We start from the raw sequence: 21,776 nt of genomic DNA, 5'->3' as shown, positions 1-21,776 counted from the left end.
CGCCTCAAGCTACCCCTTGAGGATTCCCAAATTCACTATTCAACCTCCTTCAGGTGGAGATAGAAACATATTACACCTTTGAACAACACCGCTACAAAGGATCCGTGTAGAACACCCTCTACACTTGCAATCACCTTACACGTGGTGATTCAATTATTCCCCGTGTAGAATACTTTCTACACGCACAAGGGTTATACACACCATTTTTTTTATACAAGAGCTGATAGTGGGTAGGTTATCAGAAAACACTCCTCAATGAGTGAAATAAGAACAATACAGCGCAAACTATATCTCTCAAAATGAACAAGGATTAAGGTTCAATGCTTAGAGAAGAGAGAATGAAAGCTTTGAATGAATGTTGTATGCTCTTGGTATTGTTAATGTGAAACTCTCAAATGATCTATTTATAGGCATATGAGATTTCATATTCAAATTAAAAAAGATTCACATGTCAAAAACATCATTCACTTTTTCAAAAAATTCAAATAAAAGGTTCTTCTTTTCAATTGTCAAAGACAACATCATTCACTTTTTCAAAAAAATCAAACCTAATATTTTACTTTTAAAATATGATAAAAGGAGCACACTTTCATTTTCAAAAAATTCAAACCTAATCTTTTACTTTTTGCATATGACAAGAGGAGCACACTTTCCTTTTCAAAAAATTCAAACCTAATCTTTTACTTTTTGTATATGACAAAAGGAGCACACTTTACTTTTCAAATTTTTCAAATAAAATCATCTACTTTTTGTATAAGTCTAAAAAAGCATCAATTACTTTTGAAAATATTCAAATAAAACATGCACATGTGAAATATGACAATCAATCATCTTTAATATTTTCAAAATTCAACCCTTTAATCAAGGCATGCACATGTAAAAGATGACAATCAATCATCTTTCAAAATTTTCAAATTTAATTTTCAAAAATATTCATGCACATGTAGAAAATATATTTTAATACTTTATGATAAAATATTAATTTTGAGCATTAATCCTAATTTCAAATTTTAAGAGATTTATAACATTACTCTATGACTTTAATGTGAACTTGTTTCCTTCTTGCTCATGCTTGGTTCTTTGATGTGCTTGACTCTATTGTGTGGACAACTTGAACTTAAAACTCCTTTATTCTTTGAATTCATTTGTTATCATCAAAATCTATGTGTAGATTTATAATCACATGAAACTTAAAATCTTGGATTCAACAGCTTCACGTGACCATATATACTACATTCCGTAACACTAAGATTCCAAAATCAAGTCTCAAATCTCGAAAAAGAGCGAGGTCTTAAACATTTACGTACGAAATGTTTGAGCTTGAATAAGGGTTCATCTTGAATTTTGATATGGTCCTGCAGGTGGCAGTAGTAGAACGAAAAACACGTACGATCACGTGCAGCAAAAGGGGACATAAAAAAATACAAATTGAGATCAGTAGTACTAGTATTTATATATGTGGCTGAACGCTACGCGGTCTACATGACGAGATGATGATAAGTATATACCCGGCCTATAAAATGAAGGGTTGAGAACTACCTCAATTTTCCAAGTTAAATGGATAGATGCATGTATAGCGTACGTACGCTCATTTATCAACATATATACATACCGTACATTAATCTTATCCAAATTAATATATATATATATGTAGATTGTCTTTGTATCTCTTCGAAGATGAGGCCCTATAAAAGTGAAGAAAACATTGGGCATGCAGTTCGTGATAATGTTGATCATTCCGCTTGGACATCCATAGATGATATCATGAAGTAGTGGTTAAATTGCATGGTAATTAATCTGATGAGGATGTGACCTACCATGCAACAATCCCATGAAAAATAGTAACTGCAGAAAATTTTCCAATAAAATTATTCTTTCTTCCTAATTTATTTTCAAAAAGCGTCTACATGATGAGTGGTGATGTAAAGAGAGGGAAACAGTATATATAGTAGACTGCAGATAGATAGTTATCTGGGAAGACTGGGATCATCTGGGTATCAACACTTGAATAAAGCTCGAGGGGCTATAAAAATGAAAATATGACATGGAATTCAAATACAAATTGAATGATAATGTCAGTTACTTTCTTCTTCTTCTTCTTCTTCTTCTTCTTCTTCTTCTTCTTCTTCTTCTTCTTTTCCTTTTTTTTCTAGAGGAGCACATGATCTCTCTATTCTTGAATACCAACTGGATTAGCATTACAACACCATTGACTGAAACAAACTAAATCTCAAATCTGAAAGGTGGGCATCCGCACTATCCAAAACACAGCCACCACCACGTAATGAATCCTAGATATGAAAAAGAATATGAAGGGGCAAAAAACGAACAGGAAAATTTATTCCCTAAATTGAACTATATATATATGTTACAGATCCTCTTAAAAAGGATTGCTGACCTACGTGCTAACTAATGCTGTGAGGAGGGCTAGACATTCCGACTCAAAAAACACTGGTACAGTAATCAAGAAGATCTATTCATCATTACACCACTGGGAAGGAACCTAACGCGACTATATTGCTTTAACTTGGCAAGAGCTTCTCTTGACTTACCGAGCATGAGATCCACATAAATTGAAGTCAGGGTTGCTTCCCGACTGTTCGGTAATATGGATAGTGCTTGCCTTGCAAATTGATGGGCCTGCTCAAGTTGACCTTGCATGGCAGACACAGCAGCAAAATTTGAATAAAGTGCTGCACGAGCCTCTTCTGGCTTGAGGAAGACAATGCCTTGCGAGTCCTCGGTTGAATTCATCTTGGCAGTCACTGATCCTCCATTTAACTCTTCGCTATCGATAGTTCTCTCCACCTGCCATTGTTTACAGTCCTCTTCACTAAATGGCAAATCAAAATTATTTCCCCCCGACAAATAGATCAATAAATTCTCAGCAGCCTCCTCTGGCCTGTTTAACAGGCAGAGTGCCTCTGCTGCATACACATGACCAAGAAAGATGTAAATTCTGGAACCCTCTGGAAGTTCCAATAGAGACCTGGAGATTGACAGGGCCTTCATGGGGTTTTCCAGTTCAAACTCTACATATGCCAGGTTAGCAAGAATGGATTGCTTGATCAACTGATTTTCTTTTCTACAAATATCTTCATAATAGGAGAGAGAGTTCTGTATGAGCTCCTGACTTGTTCCTCCCTTCATTTCTTTGGCATCCCCATTTGCATTAACCTGACCTAAACCTACTGTTACAGTAAATGTTTTCGAATCAATGTTCTGCAAGTTCTTGTGGTTTGAGTTCCTCGAAGAAGCTGCTCCACTTGATTCATTTTCTTCCAAGGAGGTATTTGAAGGCAAATCATACTTTGAATGGTTTGACTCGGAGCAGTTAAGCAAGTGCAAAGCATTATGCAGACACCGTTGGGCAAGCAACATTGAAAGCTTCAGTTGCCCTTCACCGCGCAGCATACAATCATCCCTTTCAACAGAATCCACATGTCTGTTTCTTAATATTCCATCTTCAACAAGAAGTTGCCTCCATTTTCCCCGGCCAACAACATGTACTTTGACTTCTGATCTTTCTGATGGACCGTGACTTGCTTTTATTAGTCCCTTCTCCAAAGCCATCAGACAGCATTCAGCAAGTCGAAGCCATAACAGAGGTCGGTTGTAGAACACCAAACTGGCTTTCTGGAAACAGCGAGCAGCAAGAATTGGCTTCCCACAGGCCAAGTACTGTATACCACAGTTATATACTATGAGAAAAGAATTATCCTGAGAGAAAGTTGATAGCTTTAGTGGCTTTTCCTTCCGAAGATATTTAGTATTAGTCAGCGCCTTTGAAAAAAATATCGACGACGTATGGTATTTCCCAAGCTGATAATATATACACCCAAGATTGTTGTTGAAGATGCTTGAGATTGCCGTGTCTGTCTGATTGCTTGATGCCACCAACAGCTTAATGGCTTTACGATGGTTGCCACGTGCATATTCAATCTGAGACTTCAGGAGGAGAGCCATGGACAAATCTTTCCCACGTGCAATATTCATAACATGCTTGACTTCACGTTTTGCTTGCTTAAGGTTCCTAGTGAGAAGCAGAAACCGAACTTTATAAAGATGTAACTTAAGCTTCAAATCAACAGTGGTAAAAGACCTATCAACCGCAGTCCTTGGCAGATTAGTTGGAGATGAAAGACCAGACAGCCTCACTGAATTTTGTCCACCAATATCTAGTGTTGACAACATTGTTTCATATTCAAGTGCCTCTTCTGATAAGGTCCTTGATAAAGAGTTTTCTGAGGCATTCACACTAGCAGCTAAATCTGAATGAGAAACATCCATAGCTGATGAACTGCTGAGAGGAATAGAGGAAGATTTTGCCACTAGGTTTCCAGACTGTTGCTGGGTCGTGTTTCCATTGTCACCTTGACTCATGCAGCCAACACCGAAAGCCCTTTCCATGTAACTTAATATATCCTGAACACAAATGATCAAAATGGTTATCATTTTGGAATAAGGACAAAAATATGTCGACATGCAAAGTGAAAATGATGGTATGATTTTCTTAATATAAACACGAAATTTTGAACCAAGGCCATCACCAAAGTGAAAAGGGGGCCTTGCATCAGATCATCTAAACTGAGTTATCATTACCCTATAAACCGCACAAGTCCAGCTCCAGTAGATGGCTTCAACTACCGATAAGCACTAGCATAAGATCTAAAGAATCCCAATGGTTTCATTTGAATTGAGGTCCAAAAGTGACCATAAACATGCACTTCAATGCGATACAGTGTAGCAGGTAGTCAGGTTTAGAAGCACAACAGAGCAAATACCATTTCTGAACCCAAAAAACAAAAGATCTTCCACTGATGTAAAACTTTTGTTGACAGTTGTCTAGGAGTGGCAATCCGGACTTGGAGTATCATGGGTCATGCCCCATAGATTGGTGAATTTTCTAGCATGCTGGAGAGGCCTCCGAGGAGATCCCCATATGTATGTGTTGGTGAATTTAGCAGGAGCAAAATGATAGAAGTTTCGAAAACCATGAGAGAACAATAGAGGAGCTGAAAGTTTTTTTTCTTTAAAACATTATTTTCTTGGGTGGGGGCCATTGTTTGTAACGGACTAAATGTCCATGACTTTCTTCTTTCAGTTGTAAACTCTAGTTAGGTACTTCCCATGTATACTCCCTGTGTACTTGGGCTTTGCCTATTATTATGAATAAAACTTTTTTATTACCGATCGGGAAAAAAAATAAAAAAAAAAAAAGAGGAAGAAGTTGGAAATATGTGACACGACCCGTGAACCAAATATGAACACGACACAAAATTAGCGGGTTTTGGTTTAATTTTAACAGATTCAGGTCAAAATGGATTGACCCGTTAAAACACGATTTATAACCAGGCCAACCTGTTTAACATGAAATCAATCTGTTTTGACCCGTTTAGAATTTATTTCAAAATTAAAATTTTACTATTGTGAATTAGTAATATTGATATTTTTCAGTATGTTTATGTTTTTATTGTTTTTGTTGTTGGAATTTTAATTTTAGACCTATACTCATATTTGTTATTGTATGGCTTGTAATATTGGTTTCAATACATGTTAAAATTTGAAAATTATTAATATATATTTTTTAAGATATTGTGGTTATTAATAAATATAGATTTTAACTTTCATGTGAAATTATGTTAATCAGGTCAAATGACTTGCGCATTTTAGTTCAACTCATTTACATGAAACAAACAGATTTAAATTAGTCATGTCATGTTAACATATTTCTAATTAATTATTAAACGGATCAAAACGGATGACTCGACACGACCCGTTATCTAAATGGGTTGGGTTAAGGTTTTGGAAGTTTAACACGTATAGCTTAACAAGTTTGGTTCAAATTGACCTATATAGTCGAATGTTCATGTCTAGACATGACACAAACACGACCCGAAAACAAGATTTGCCACCCCTGCAGTTGTCACAACTTCGCAAAGCAAACTCCGTAGAATTGATGCCATATTTTAATTTTAAAAAAAGGCATAAAGGATGTTTCAGTCACATTAACATAGAACGCATTTTTAAAAAAGAAGAATACCAAACCTCTATCAAGCACCTGTAAATTGCTTGGCACTCTACCCACATTAGCATAATTAGGTGTGTAACCAGTCCGATTTGATCTCGTTTTGAATTAAATTCGACACTAAACTAGTATGAACCAATTTTGCATTTTTAAGAACCGATTCCATACCGGTTACTCTCCTAAATTGGATTTTCCGGTTTTACTAATTCCAATCCGGTCTTAATATACTATATGAGATATTATATATATTACTATAGTGATAATATATTATAGTATATTATAATATATAGTGATATAGTATTAGTATAACTATTAATATGCACTATATAATATTAGTATAATTATTAATACAATAAACTATAGTGATATAAAATTTTAAAATTTAATATTATATTAATTCATAATTTATCATGTAATACAAAACTATTTTATATATAATTATATATGTAAATTATATACAATATAAAAAATTAAAATATATATATATGAACCGATCTGGTCCGATCCGGTTTTAGAAAAACAAAAACAAAAACCGGACTAGTTTTAACCAATTTAAAAAAAAATAAAACCGGTACCAGACCGAACCAAACTCGATTCTGGACCCAACCCACTGGTTCGGTCCAATCTGGTCCGTTCACCAATTTTTTTTTTTTTTTACACCCCTAAGCATGATTAAAACCAGCAAATGCTCACATTAACCATAGAACAGATGAATACAACACCAGCTATGACATCTACATCAAAGTTCCATCATCATTTGCAATACCAAATCATCCCGTCCACAGGGCTTCTAATTACCAACCTCTCAAAATGAAGCCCTAAGCTATGAAGCAAATAGGGAGGACAAAGGAGGGAGGAAGTAAAATGAAGCATGGATGGTATATTTCCATTGTTTAGTTGGTTAAGGGATATGGGAAAGCAAGAGGGATAGGAAGGACCTCCAACTAGGGCTGTACAGGAACCGGCTGGACCAACAGTCTCCAAAGTGAACCGGTTACCAGATTCAAGAACTGGTTGGCCGGCGGCAGAAATTAATAAGAACCGACGCCGGCCAGTTTGGTCCCGATTCGACCCTTGCTCGAACCGCCGAACCGGCCAATGGTTTATATTATATATTTTTTTCATATATATGATACAAAACGATGCCGTTTCACTTGAAATAGAGTCGTTTTGTTTTAAAAACCTATAAAAAAATTTTAAAGGGAATGACGCCGTTTGGTTTAAACCAAACAGCGTCGTTCTGAGCTAGAGTTTAGCCGTTTAAGCCCCCCCCCCCCCCCCCAAAAAAAAATCCCACTTTTCTTCTTCCCCCCATTTTTCGTTATGAGTCTCAGCCGCTGCTCCCAACTTCTTGGTCGTCTTCATCACAGAGTCCCAGCCGCTGCCCTTCACTTTCTACTTCTTTGTTATCGCTGAGTCTCATAGCCCCTGCCCACTGCCCAAAGGAGTCCTCCCCACTCACAGCCTCGCTCCTCTGTCAGGCTCTCTCTCTGAAGAACCTCCACACTCCACGGCAGCTGTATCATGGCCAAAGCCCAACGCTTATCTCTTCTCTCATCTCTTTCCCTCTCCTCCGTCTCTCATTTAAACTTTAAATAGCTTTTTTATTTTTTGCATTTTCGGTGGATTTGTTGGCTTGGAAACTGTTCTGGACCTCTGGTGATGGGAACCGATTCAAACCACCAAATCGATCGGTGCCGATCGATCGAATGCCGGCCGGTTCTCTTCCTCCCTGTCAATCGGTTTCAGTTGAGAAATATGTATTTTCTAGGTGCCGGTGCGGTTTCGGTTTTTGACCAAAACTGAACCAAAGCCATTGATTTTCAGCCCTACCTCCAGCTGAGCCCAACATTTTGCCTTCCCAACTATTTATATATATATACATACATATATATACATATATATATATAGGTAAGCCATAAGACAGTATATCAAAAGAAAAGAAAGGACATGCAATCTCAAAACCCTTGACAATCTCCTTAAAATTATTCCCAACTAAATACTAAGAGCGTCAAGTGATAATATTTCTGTCCATCATTCTTGTAATCCTAAATATTTCTGTTCTCCTTTTAAAAGATATAATGATAATATAGTAGTTTTCTTTCCCTCCTCTCATCCTCTCCATACCAAACAAGCAAATTAAGATCCACTTTTTTCTTTCTCTTTTCATCATTCTTTGCTTTTTTCACTAGTCACTTCTCATTGTTCTCAACTTTCTTACCAAAAATTCATGCTGCAAAATTGTTCTCAACATCTTTTCCAATGATCCCTTCTGGAGATATTGGCAAATCTTAAACCAACTCAATCAATTTGATCAAGGAGACCTCTGAAAAAAAAAAGGCTTGGTCTAAATGAAGGGTCCACAGAGAAGTTTAAAGTTTACCACAGCAAGCTATACTGCATATTGTAAATATCTCATTAATTGCATGTATGTATCACATTACTAATGCAGGGCAGCAAGAAAAAACACTATTTTTTAAAGTACTGGGTACTTTTTCATGCTGAAATAGAGTTTATTTATTCTAGATTTTAAGATGCCTAGAAATAATGGAAAGAAAAGCAAACTGTTTCAGGTATTTTAACAAGACAAACCCCACAAGAAAGCTACGTAGCAATTTTACATTGTGGTATAATCCCTTGATTTTTTAAACTAAAGTACACGCAAGGCACAAGACATAGTATGGAAGTCGTCGTGTGGATGCAGGCCTCTTTTCTACAACGATCAGGGAATCAACGTCAACTAAGAAGGTACACTCCTTCATGGTTTACCATTTACAAGAAGGTCATGCACACAAACTGTAGCATGCCTATGGTGTAAGATCACAAGCAATGTCATTAAAAGCAGAGAGAGCCACTTGAAGAAGTAGATCAGTGTTTTTCCCTACTCCACCAAAAAGTTGAAAAAAATAAGAATTTGTCTGCATCAGACCAAAACGAGTTTTTTTTTTTCCAGTTAATCATGCACGTATAAAGCTATTAATAAAAAAGATGATAAAACATGGAAGATATCTACTTACGAGAATCCAATGCATTTGTAAAGGTAAAAGATTATCGTCCCATTACTTATCAAAAAAAGATTAGCATCCCATTAGATTGGTGAGCGGGTTGTACAAAATTCTCTCCAAAGTATTGGCAAATGGATTGAGCAAGGTGTTGGAGAAGTTAATATCGAAGCCTCAAAATGCCTTTGTCAAAGGTAGGCAAATCCTTGACTTGGTGCTTATTGCCAACGAATGTTTGGATAGTAGACTCAAGTTGGGAGAGCCGGGGCTTCTGTGTAAGCTGGATATGGAGAAAGCCTATGATCATGTCAATTGAAGATTCTTACTCAACATGTTCGAGAGATATGGCTTTGGTAAGAAATTGTGTACTTGGATCATCATTGTATCTCTATGGTTTTCTCTATATGGGTGAAGGGCACGCCAAAAAGCTTATTTAAAAGCTCATGAGGATTGAAACAAGGTGATCCTCTATCTCCAATACTCTTTTGTTTTTGCGATTTTGAAGCTTTTAGTAAGATGATTTAAAGTGTCATGGAGGGTGGGTTCATATCTTGATTCTTAGTGGGGGAGGCAACTAATAGCTCACTCAACATATCTCATCTATTATTTGCCAATAATACCTTAGTCTTTGGTGAGGCCAGCCATGATCAAATTCAAACTTTGAGGGCTCTCCTATTATGCTTTGAAGTTGTATCAGGGTTGAAGGTGAACTTGGCCAAATCAGAAAATATCTTAACCTCCAGTTAGGCCACCTTAATCAAAAGTACTCTTTATAATTTGCCAACTTGCTTTCTCTCATTATTTCCGCTCCCCGCCAAGGTGGCCTTTTTTTTTTCGGGGGGTGGTGGGGAAGGAGATAAATGACGAGTTTAAATTTCACTTGGTGAAATGCACCACAATATGCTCTCCCATTAAAAGAGGATTGGGTATTCAGAACTTGAAATCTTTCAATAAAGCCTTACGTGACAAATGGTTATGGAGATATCACTATGAACGGGGGGGCCTTGTCGAGAATCTTATCAAATTGAAACATGAAGAACCATGGGGAGGATGGTGTTCTAATTCTAATGAGGTAAGTGGGCCTTATGGAGTGGGGCTATGGAAGCATATAAGAAGAGGCTGCATATGCAAGAAATATCCGCTTTACTGTGCGTAATGGATCCAAGGACAAGTTTGGCATGATGTTTGGTGCAATGATAGGGCACTCAAGGAAACTTATCCACAAGCTTATGGGCTAGCAAGAATGAAAGAAGCCTCAATTGTGGACCTATTAATCATCTCCAATGGTATTCCCAAATGGAATATTACATTTCTCAGATATGCACGAGATTGGGAAATTGATGTTTTTTTTATGTTCTTTGACATTGTGTATTCCACCCGTTTGTCGAGGGGAGTCGAGGACCATTTTTTGGTGCCCCTCTAAAAAATAAATATTCACAGTCTGCTCTTTCTACCAAGTCATGACCATGCACAACACAAATCCATTCCCATGGAAGGGCATTTGGCATTTGGCATTTGGAAGACAAAGGCACCTCTAAAGGCAGCATTTTGTGTATCGATGGCTTCTTTGGTGAAGATCCTCACTCTAGACAAGTTGAAGAAATGTCGAATCATAGTCATGGATTGGTGTTGTATGTGCAAAGGGAGCAGAGTTTGTTGACCATCTACTACTTCATCGTGAGATTGCCATGACTTTGTGGAATGAAGTCTTAGCTCGGTTGGGACTAGCTTGGGTGATGCCGAGAGAAGTAAGCAACCTCCTCGCTTCTTGGAGAGGCATTCGGGGCAACTCTCAAATTGCATGAATATGGAAGATGGTCCCAATATGCCTATGGTGGTGCATTGGATGGAGAGTAATGAAAGAAGCTTTGAAGATCAAGAGCAGTCAATGGATGAGCTTAGAAACTTATTTTTTAATACTTTAATCCATTGATTGATGGTAATTGATTTTCATGGCATGATTTTTCATGAATTCCTTATATCACTAAACGAGCATGCTTAGGCATTGCTCTTGTATATGTCCCGTATACTTGGGCTCTTGTGTACTCTTTTGATCAATAAAAATTTGTTTACGAATCAGGAAAACATTTGCAAATTTGGGACTCTACCAAACAACAATAAAGAGGTACAACTTCATAAAAAATGTAACTCATATTTAATAAAAACTTCTAAATAAAAAGCTACAGCATTTCATAAACCGTACACTAATTTCATCTGGCTAGGGCCTCAGATACTCCCTAGTCTCCAGGAAAAGAACACAAACCCCACCCAAAAAGTAAGTAATTTGTTTCAGATCTCAATATTAATTTCAACAGCATATCTTCCAACCAAGCTACACAGGACATACAACCATAAGGATTAAGTTCAGAAGATGCTCTGTCTAATAATAGTATATTTACTATAGAGCAAGAATTGGAGCAGTACAAAAACACCATGCAAAATTTTGAATGAACTGACTAGTCCATCAAGTAACATAGAACTTACAGCAGACTTCATAGCATCATTGCAAGCAAGTCCAACATCTAGCAACAAGAGGCAAATATGAAGAGCTGTTGTCTGCACATAAATATATAGAAAAAAAATTTAATAAAAGACTACAACTACTTAGGAAAACAATGGCACAACCATTATACCTCATCTATTGGTTCGATATTCTGATACAAAGGTTCTAGAACTGATAAAGCCTTTGCATATTCGTGAAGATGGAACCAGATAACCCCCTGATAAGATCAATCTTGAAATAAGCAAATCAATTCAAACAAAAAACAAAAGAAAGAAACTAGCCTTTAGCAACCTCCAATAAATTTACTAAATGACATACAAAAAACATACAATGTTTAGGATTGCCACAGAAGTGTCAAATTCATCTGTGTAAACAACATTGGAACTATTTGCACCAGAAAGTTGATGTGTCATTGTACTTCCTTTAGACCCCAAGGTAACTTTATTCAAAAGATTGCTAGCAGTCTCCACCTGCTCTCCAGATGCACTGGCAAGCTCCTCAATTCTCTTCTGAACCAATACCACCAAAAGGCAACAATGAATTTCAATGACTATATATAAGTCAAAGATGAAACAAACAACTACAATCTAAAGGACTCTGGAATATTAGGTGAGATGACCATGAATATTACAGTGGGAATACAACAATTTTTTATAGGTAGTTTTTTTTATAAGTAATGAGATTTAAACGACAACATTTATCCCAATAGTTTCCATTTTTGCTTGCATCAATTATAATAGAATAGAAGGAATAATTATGCAACTATGGTCCTAAACTACTTGGAACCAGCATCGAATATATTTAGGCCATTCAACTCCATCTACGGTCACTGTGGTTCTTTATTAATGATTTAACTTATTGGACTTCAAGATAGATATAGAAAATAATAAATAGGTGGGTTGATGTAATACATGGTGTGTCAAGGTTCCCAAACCAGTCAATCTCAGATGTTGGTTGCCAAATGGATAATCAATATTCTCTGCTATGCAATTTTAAAAATTCACCCACGATGGAATTTTTAAGTTAACAATGTAAAAATGACATTGAAACTAGAAGCCACAAAACTACTAGGCCAAAATATAGTAACCATTCAAATATATACATCTGATCTTCAAAATTAAATTGTTTCATCCTTGTTTAGGCTTTCCCATAACGAAATTCAAAGACTCGATTCATTAAAATTAAATAGATTTATAGAACACAATTCATGACACGAAATGGAGAGAAGGATGTGATTGAGATGTGATAGTGATCAGACGAAAAGAAAGTAAGTTCATATTAAACTGAACAGCGAGCGTCAATCACATCATATGATATATCATATATAGTGTAAAAGAAACCATAGTGATTCCTAATTTTATGAATGCAGCCACCATGTTAGTGTAAACAAATAATGAATTGGCATATTTTAATGGAAAAACTTAGTCCAATTGAGCTGTAAATGATTTGAGTTAAGTTTGATTTGAAATTGAATAAAAAACTAAGAAGTTGTGAGTTTGCTAGACTCCCATAAGAATCAAGGTCGACCAAAGCTTATATCAAGAGCTTTTTTTTTTTATTCGCACCGGGTGTCCAATAACAAAGTCCTCACAGATCCCAAGGGTGCACAGGCCCCTGGCAAAAAGTTCCCTATAAATGCACCTCAGGTAATTCAAGGAGAAGTTCCCCAGTCCAACGGTCCCTAGAAATTGTTGCACCCAAGAAAACTTGAACCTTAGACATGGGGAGAGCATACCACCAAGACCAAGGCCTTTACCACTTGAGCTAACCCCTAGGGGTTTATATAGAAAGCTCACTCAACGCTCCCTCATAATGAGAGCTTGATCAAGACCTTACATGGAAAGTTCACTAGACACACATGCAACACCCACTCCAGCAAACTGTTGCATCAGTTCACTAAAGGTGTATGAGAACCAAGGCGACTGGCCCGAATTTGAATCCTAATAGGTTTTCGAATCCAAAATCTAACCTTTTTCTTATAAGTAAAAATATTATATATATCAAAAGTAATAACCAAGTACACTGAACGTATACAAGAAAACACCTTGCCCATATTAAAGAGCCCCTAATGACCCAAAAAGCCCGTCAAAAACAATCCAAAATACACTAATCCCAAAACATCCCAAAATACCCAAAAAATTACATTGAGCCTCAACCCCTTTTTTCCCGTAGAACTAATACCCAACCCCAACCCCAACCCCAATCCTTTATGTTTCCCGTCTTCACATCGCCCTCCCTTTAGACTTCCCTCTACTTGAGCTACCTCCCTAAGCTCCAAAATCTAACCTAATTTGAACCAACCTAATTTAGCTTGATGATGCAATACTTTTGGAGAGTCCTGGGCATTATTCTAAAAGACCTTAGTTATTTCTTGTGAAGTATTGAGCCTTAAAGACAAAATTTTCTCCTTATACACAAGCCATATCCCTATTGGTCTTTGGTCATTCTTTTTCATAGAGAGCCAATGAATTCATAGGTGTGCCAATGAGTTCATCGAGTTCCAATAAATCATACGATGTTTGTTCGTGGGGGAAAGCTGTAAAATAGTTCTATAGTTCTGGAACTATTGTGGACAGATATTGAATGAGTCACTCGATAAGGATTAGAATCTGGTGTTTGAGTCCACAAAGGATTTGTTAGAAGAATATTTGGAAGACAAAAGCACACCTGAAGGCAAACGTTTTTGTACGGACGGCTTCATTAGGGAAGATCATCACAATAGACAACCTACAAAAACATGACATCATAGTCATGGATTGGTGTTGTATGTGCAAAAAGAGTGGAGAGTCCGTAGATCAACTATTACTTCATTGCGAGATTGCCACAACCTTGTGGAATAACTTCTCTGCTCGGATGGGATTAGCTTGGGTGATGCTGAAAAGGGTAATCGATCTCCTAGCTTATTGGTGAGGCAACCGGGAAACCCTCATATTGCAACGGTGTGGAAGATGGTCCCAATATGTCTATGGTGGTGTATTTGGAAGGAGAGGAATGTAAGAAGTTTTGAAGATCAAGAGCGGTCAATGGATGAGCTTAGAAGTCTATTTCTCAATACTTTACTTCACTGGTCGATTGTGATTGATTGTAATGGCATGTCCTTTCATGACTTCCTTGTATCGCTTAACTAGCAAGCATTGGCAATGCTCTTGTATATGTCCCGTATAATCAGGCTTTTGTCTAATTCATGATCAATAAAATTTTTGTGTACTTGGGCTATGCCTATTTACTTGGAATAAAAACTATTATTACCTATCAAAAAAATAAAATTTTTGTTTATCAATCAAGGGGAGGGAGGGGGGGGGGAGAGGTTTGTGTGACCTTAAGCAGATTGCAATATCTTTTTTTCAATAGTAATTTATAAGCAGTAGTTGACACCCAGAGTTTGTTTTTAAGAACTTAAAATGTTCTGTCTTCGTGACCAAAATATTTTTGTTCATTGTTTTTATTCATTTCTAATATTTTGGTTTTGATATATGCGGTTGCCTCAATATATTGATCTTTTATATTTTAATTTCAACTGTATTGGGTTAAAACACCTATTCACCCCCATTAGGTGTCTTCATTTAACTTTAAAACCAAAAGGCGGTATATATAGCACCTTTATGAATACAAATTAAAAACTAAAAACAAGTCTTACAAATGACAGATATCCAAAACGAGCCAAAACTCTTATAGAAAGCTCCACATGACTTTATTTTTTAATATAAAGTATAAACCAGAAGTCAATCCAATTCAACTGAAAACATCATTCCACAATGTACTTCCAATCTTACAATGGAGTAAAGGTGGTCTCTTACATCATGTGTACTTGGGCTATGCCTATTATCTTATGAATAAAACTTCTTGATTACCTATAAAAACAAAAAAGGTAGTCTCTAGATCACCTACTCTTTTTGCACATACAGCATCAATCTGTCACAATCATATGGTGTTTCTTTAGATTGCCAATAGTGAGGATTTTCCCTAAGGAGGCTATCCAAGAAATCCCACCACCATAGCATTCTAGTGTTACTAATAAAATTGTTAGGAGCACCATCCACCAACACTGAAAAAAAATGCCACGGAGACACAAAAGTCTTTCCAACTGCACCATTTCTCCCAAAATCACATCTCTAAAGCATTTACAACATAAACCCCAATTAACATGATCATAGGCATTTTCCATGTCCATCTTACATAGTAGCTTTGGCTTTCCTAAGTGGGTTTTAGAATCCAGACATTCACTAACAATTAATATTATATCCAAAATCGACCTTCCTCTGATGATTATGTTATGAAACTTGGAGATAATCTCCTTCAACACCAGCCTCAATCTATTCGCATGGCTACAATCCTATAAACTCCACTTATCAAACTAATAGGCTTGGCCTTGATTTTCCATTTCCTGAAGAAAGTGTTAACATACTGAATGTCAATTTCCATCCTGTTTCTATGACCCACTCTACATTTTCATTAACTCCAAAAGGGAAAAAAAACAAACATATGAAAAATCTAGAACGGAGAAACAAAAAGTTATCACTGTAAATAAGAGGATTTATTTGGCGAGATGTTGCATAACGTGCACTTTATAAATAAAAAATTAAAAAATGAAAAAGATGTTGCATAGTATGCCCAATGCTTGTACCCATATTCAAGCAGATACTAATATGACTATAAACTACCAAAAAATTGAAAAGCACAGAGAGTAAAGGTAGAGCATACCTTGACATTATTAAGTGCTTCAAGTAAATTCTTCAGATCTGAACCACCATCCCGAAAGAATTCAGCAATTGCAACATTGTGAAGAACCTAAAATACATATCAATTAGAAACCATAATTAATACAGCTGAGAGAAAAAATAGCTCTTCCATCTTGCATCATAATAATTATGCCTATGTTCACTAATATGGTAGCAGGTCTGATCCACAGATGGACAGTAATGCTTACAAACAGGTTTTAAATGGATATGACACAGCTTAAAGTTTTTTGAAATATAAATCAACATCTTAGAATCTTGGCACTATGTATGAAATTCCTAACAAATACGGTACGGCTAGACTTCCAGAACATAAAAACCAAAAGCAATTTTGTAACAAAGTTCAAGTTCATTCCACAACATGACCTGATTTAACAACACCTTCCAATTTTCTGAACTTGTTATTAAACTTTTATTTTTTAGGACTCTCTGTAGTTGGGCTATTGCTGTTGATTTTAACGGCATGGCCTTTCATGATTTTCTAGTCTCTAATGTGCCTACCTAGTTAGGGCATTAGAGTTGTGTACTGACATTGCCATTTTTTGATCAATATACCTTATTTATTCATCAAAAAAAAAAAAATTCTGAACTTGTTCATAGTGGTAGAAACATACCCTACAACAAGATACAGATCAAAGTATTTGGCTAGAAAAATGGTACTACCACTCCATTCAATCCGAATTACCATTATCTAAATAATCTAAACTCAAGTGTGGCAACACTGCTTTTCAAATCATTTCAACAGTGTAAGAAAGATGGGGAATCAGTGGATCATCTTCTTTTACACTGTGATACGGCCAAAGGGTTATGGGATGGGGTGTTTAGAAGATCTGGACTGTCCTGGGTTATGCCAAAACCAGTGACAGAACTACTTGCTCACTGGCCTAGAATTCATTCTTGCTCTCAAGGGGCAGCGGCGTGAAAGATGATTCCTTTGAGTACTATGTGGTGCATTTGGAAGGAAATTTTTTTTGTTTTCCCTGTTTTCTTGGTTTTCAGCCATTGTTCTTAGCGGTGGGGCAGTTCATGAGTTTATGTCCTCGTTGCTTTAGTAGTCTAATGTTCTTAGGTGTTTCTTTAGTATACTTCCTGTGTACATGAGCTTCACCTATTACCTTAGTTGAATAGAATTTTTACTTATCAAAAATTAAAAAATAAAAATAAAATCATTTCGAGAGGTATAAAAGGCTGTCTTCAACCAGAACAAAAAATTCAGCTAACAACTAGTTTCATGATTCACCCTTCCTTTTCTTTGATTGGCACCGGGTGTCTGCAATAGCATTCCGACTAATCCCGGGGATGCACAGACCCTCGGCAAGGAGTTTCCTATAAGTGCACCTCGGGTAATTCAAAGGAAAATTCCCCCAGTCCGATGGCCATTAGAGATTGTTTGAACCTAAGAAGATTTGAACCTTAGACCTAGGGGGAGCAATGAGCATAACCCAAGCACAAGGCCTTTACCACTTGAGCCAACCCCTAAGGGTTCATGATTCACCCTTCCTATCTCGCGTTTTCGTCTTTTTATCAAACTTACATCAGTCACATTAAATCACATATTTCGATTGCATTTTCACCCATACAAGCTGGAAGTTAAAATCATTATTTCCAAACACGACATAACAACTTCATAGCTACTAAGATTAAATCATAACCAAGCAAGTTTCTCCATAGTCACCAAGAAAAGCAACAGGCAAATGTAAAGTAATCCATTTAATATCTAACGCGGAACCGCAATGCAAAGTAGAACCAACTGAAAAAATATAAAGCAAATGTGATCTGGAAGCGAAACATGCATGCTTTTTTTTATCGGTGACGAAACATGCATGCTAAAGAGTGAAAAAGTTTACTTTGGGATCGTTTTCCTTCTTGAGCAAGAGCTGCTTCAGGACCTCGACGCACTCAGCGAAATTCCCCGACTGAAAGTGCAAGGCGGCGTCCTTGGCTAGAGCGGCCGCAACGGATAAAAGGGCGTCTTCATCGGAGCCCGAGGACCCGTCGCGATTGGGAGCAGCGGCAGCAGTCGATGACGATGAGTCTCGCGCGTCCATTCCGGCGGATCGACCAATCGGAGGCTGAGAATATGAGTAACTTATCCTAATGGCCTAATCCGAACAGAAATTAAGTGAAAATCTAAAAAAGAACCCTAAAATTTGAAATTTCAAGTGGGAATCAGAGTGCGGGTTAGGGAGGGCAATTTCAAGTTTCTGAAATCCTAAGTTTTGTGATTATTGTAGAGGAGGACACTCGTTTGAGTTTCTTTCGATTAGTTGTGTCCGATCGGCAAAGATAGAGAACCGAAGACTGCGCCAAAATTGGGAGAGACGGGGAGAGAGAGAGAGAGAGAGAGAGAGAGAGTTTCTTTTTTCTTTTTCATTTTTTTCTTTTTTATGTCGTTTGGGCTCATCTTAACCGATATGGCCATTTCCCATTTTAAAATATAAAATGTATTATATAAAAATAATATAAACACAAAAACATTATATATGTTATGAAATTATAGAAAAGAGAGAACCATAACGTATTATAAAACTTTTAAAATGAGAGAGAAAGAGATAGATCTCAGAAAGGTTATAAATTTCTTAAAAAATTCAACGATATATATAGGCGTACAAAGGGGACTATGCTAGCTTACTATGCAGTACTATGCTGGCACTATACACTATGCATATGTCGTGTGACGCCCCCAAAATCCCCACGCCCGAACACGGGGAATTCGAGACGTCCGGATGGTGACAACCCGGATCACCATCCTATCGACGGGTGCCAAGTGTGTGCAAAGGCAACAAATGTGCACAAGAAAAACGCAGCGGATAACGAAAGTCATATAACTAAGTACCAGAATTTTTCTTAACATAATACAAGCTATTTAAAACGTACATAGATAAAATATTACATATACCACAAATACAGTTTTAAACAAATAAAAAGATAACATCAGCAACCCGGCGGAGCCGCATCCTCGGGCTCAGCCTCTTCCTCCTCAACCTCATCTCCTGCACCAAAAGCTACGGAACCACGAATGGTACCGCAGGTAAGTAAAACCCAAACACTACCAGATAAAAACACATATAACTCAAACAAGATGCATGAAACATGCCCAATGCACAAACCCGTAAAACACAAGTTTTCCACGCACGCCAAAAGACACATTTGACATCTCAAACCATTATCCAATTTTAACCGTATGCACCATGACCTCCCCTAGGGGTCATCCGCACACCCTGGCTCCAGTGTCACACCGCAGAGTACCGCCACGCATGTGACACCCAACGAGCGATGCCCAGTTCCGCGCCCCGCGCGTGCGTAGCCAAGCATCCTCTAGCCCTCGCCAGCGAAGGGCCACGGAGTCGGTGAGTAGGCCGATGCCCGGTTCCGCGCCCGGCGCGTTCGTAGCCAAGCACCCCCTAGTCCCGCTCCCATTATCGCTTTCGATAACTCAGGGGACATCACTCAGTTTATTCCGCTCCCGAGTGACCAGAGGAGCTCCACCGAGATAATAACCCATCCCGGCTTGGGCTCGTGATACACACGCACCCGCAACACACTCACGCCACAACACAGGCTTTTCTCATAAACCCACAACACACGTGCATGCATCATGTAATGCCATAACAAAGCACATTTAAAATGATCCAATCACATAAATCAAATAATCAAGCAACTCCATCCTCCATCCATCCGACCCCCGAAACTCCTCGGACTCAGTCCGGAATCAACAACCAACAACAGATAATAAATAAATTGAATGAGCAATATATATTTAAATCTGAAAATAGGGTTTGGAAAATACTTACAGCGCTATACGGCAATTTTAGAAAACAAGCGGCGGAAAAACAGCAACGTCACAGTGAAAATTCACTGTGGCCGTGGGTCCGAAAAACCCACTTTTGAACGGGGACAAACTAGGACACGGGATTGATAGGGAATGGTCTAGAGGTGGTTGTGAAGCTATTGGAAGTGACGGACGGCCGTGGGTGGCGGCGGAATGGCCGGAAATGGCCGGATTACCCAAAACGGAAACTAAGCTCGTAGGAGCTGTTCCGGTGGTCGTTGGAGGCCGGAAATAGGTGGGTTAGGACGGCAAGGAGTCGATGATGAAGTGGTGAAGAAATGGTGGCCGGAGGTGGAGCGACGGCGGCGGATCGGAGCAAAATCCGTGCGCCCTTTGGAAGCTTTTTCCGGCCAAATGGCCGGCCGGTTGGGGGTGGGTTTTGGAGGGAAGGTAGACCGGAAGGAGAGGAAGAGAATGGGACCGGTGGGAGGCCGAACGGTGGCCGGACGGCGGCGGTAGGGCTTCGGGAAGGTGACGCCGGCGTAGGGAGAGAGAGAGAAGAGAGAGAGAGCACGGGGGGGGGTGACCGGGTCGAGCGGGAGAGAGGAGAGAGAAAAGAAAGAGAAAAAAGAAAAAGAAGAAAAAAGAAAAGAAGGGAAAAAGAAAAAAGGAAAAAGAGAAAAAGAAAAAAGATGTGAAAAGAAATGAGGTCCAGTCCTCACTCCGGGAAAAAGAAACAAACCGCCAAAAAGATTAAAACCACAAAAACAACTAAAAGAAATAAAACACAACCTCAAATAAATTAAAATAAATTAAAAACCGACTTTAAAAACGCAATTAAAATAAAATAAAATATCTGATATATTAATTAAAATAAAAACAATTATTTCAGCGAAAATACACTTAAAAGCGGGTCATCACATCCTCCCCTCCTTAAAAACAATTTCGTCCTCGAAATTGCAAGATCACCACCAACTTAAACCAAGCCACACAAACGCACATGAACCAACTGAGACCAAGATTAAAATTACATACCTTCATCATTCAAACAAATATGGGTACTGCTCCCTCATGTCCGCTGCTCGCTCCCAAGAGAAGTCTTGAGCTAACGGATCTCCCCAAGCCACTTTAACCAACGGTATCGTTTTGGACCTCAATTGTTGCTCCTTCCAATCCAAAATCTGCGACGGAACAACCTCGTAAGTGAGATCCGGTTGCAACTGAATACCTGCTGGGTCAACGAAACGTGGCTCTTGCTGCCCAAAGCTCTTCTTCAGGGATGATACGTGGAAGACATCATGAACATCCCCAAAATAATCCGGCAAAGCAACTCTATAGGCGACGGACCCTACTCTCTCCAGAATCTGAAAAGGGCCGACGTACCTCGGATCTAGTTTCCTTTTCTTACCAAAACGCTTAACACCTCTCATGGGAGAGACTTTAAGATAAACCCAATCACCAATTTCAAATGACAATTCTCTCCTCCTGGTATCAGCGTAGCTTTTCTGGCGACTCTGAGCTGCCGCCATTTTTTCTCTGATGATCCGGACTTGGCTTTGCATTTACTGAATTATTTCGGGTCCAATTACCCTACTCTCCCCAACTTCATCCCAACACAAGGGCGACCTACACTTTCTTCCATAAAGAGCTTCATAGGGAGCCATCTGAATGGTCGCATGGTAGCTGTTATTGTAGGCAAACTCAATGAGCGGCAAATGATTTTCCCAACTCCCTT

The 21,776-nt window shown here is 38.1% G+C and overlaps 1 protein-coding gene across 4 annotated transcripts; it reads right to left on the bottom strand.

Moving 5' to 3' along the window:
* Window positions 1–1,855: 1,855 nt before the first annotated feature.
* Window positions 1,856–18,667, bottom strand: LOC122308405 (CCR4-NOT transcription complex subunit 10-like). Of its 4 annotated transcripts, XM_043121705.1 has the most exons (7): window positions 18,117–18,667; window positions 16,235–16,321; window positions 11,863–12,042; window positions 11,664–11,750; window positions 11,515–11,586; window positions 2,553–4,425; window positions 1,856–2,291 (listed from the first exon to the last, which is right to left on the bottom strand). In XM_043121705.1, exons 1-7 carry the CDS (start codon window positions 18,315–18,317, stop codon window positions 2,257–2,259), a joined length of 2,535 nt encoding a protein of 844 aa, XP_042977639.1. In that variant the 5' UTR covers window positions 18,318–18,667; the 3' UTR covers window positions 1,856–2,256. The 4 variants fall into 4 exon arrangements, with proteins under 4 accessions (XP_042977639.1, XP_042977637.1, XP_042977638.1 ...); XM_043121703.1 differs by having other exon boundaries at window positions 1,856–4,425; XM_043121704.1 differs by having other exon boundaries at window positions 1,856–4,425; window positions 11,863–12,039.
* Window positions 18,668–21,776: the final 3,109 nt, after the last annotated feature.

The sequence above is a fragment of the Carya illinoinensis genome, chromosome 4 (genome assembly GCF_018687715.1).
Source record: "Carya illinoinensis cultivar Pawnee chromosome 4, C.illinoinensisPawnee_v1, whole genome shotgun sequence".
In the NCBI taxonomy this organism is placed as follows: Eukaryota; Viridiplantae; Streptophyta; class Magnoliopsida; order Fagales; family Juglandaceae; genus Carya; species Carya illinoinensis.
Note: the sequence above shows the minus strand (reverse complement) of the source record. Positions and strands in the feature narration are given on the sequence as shown.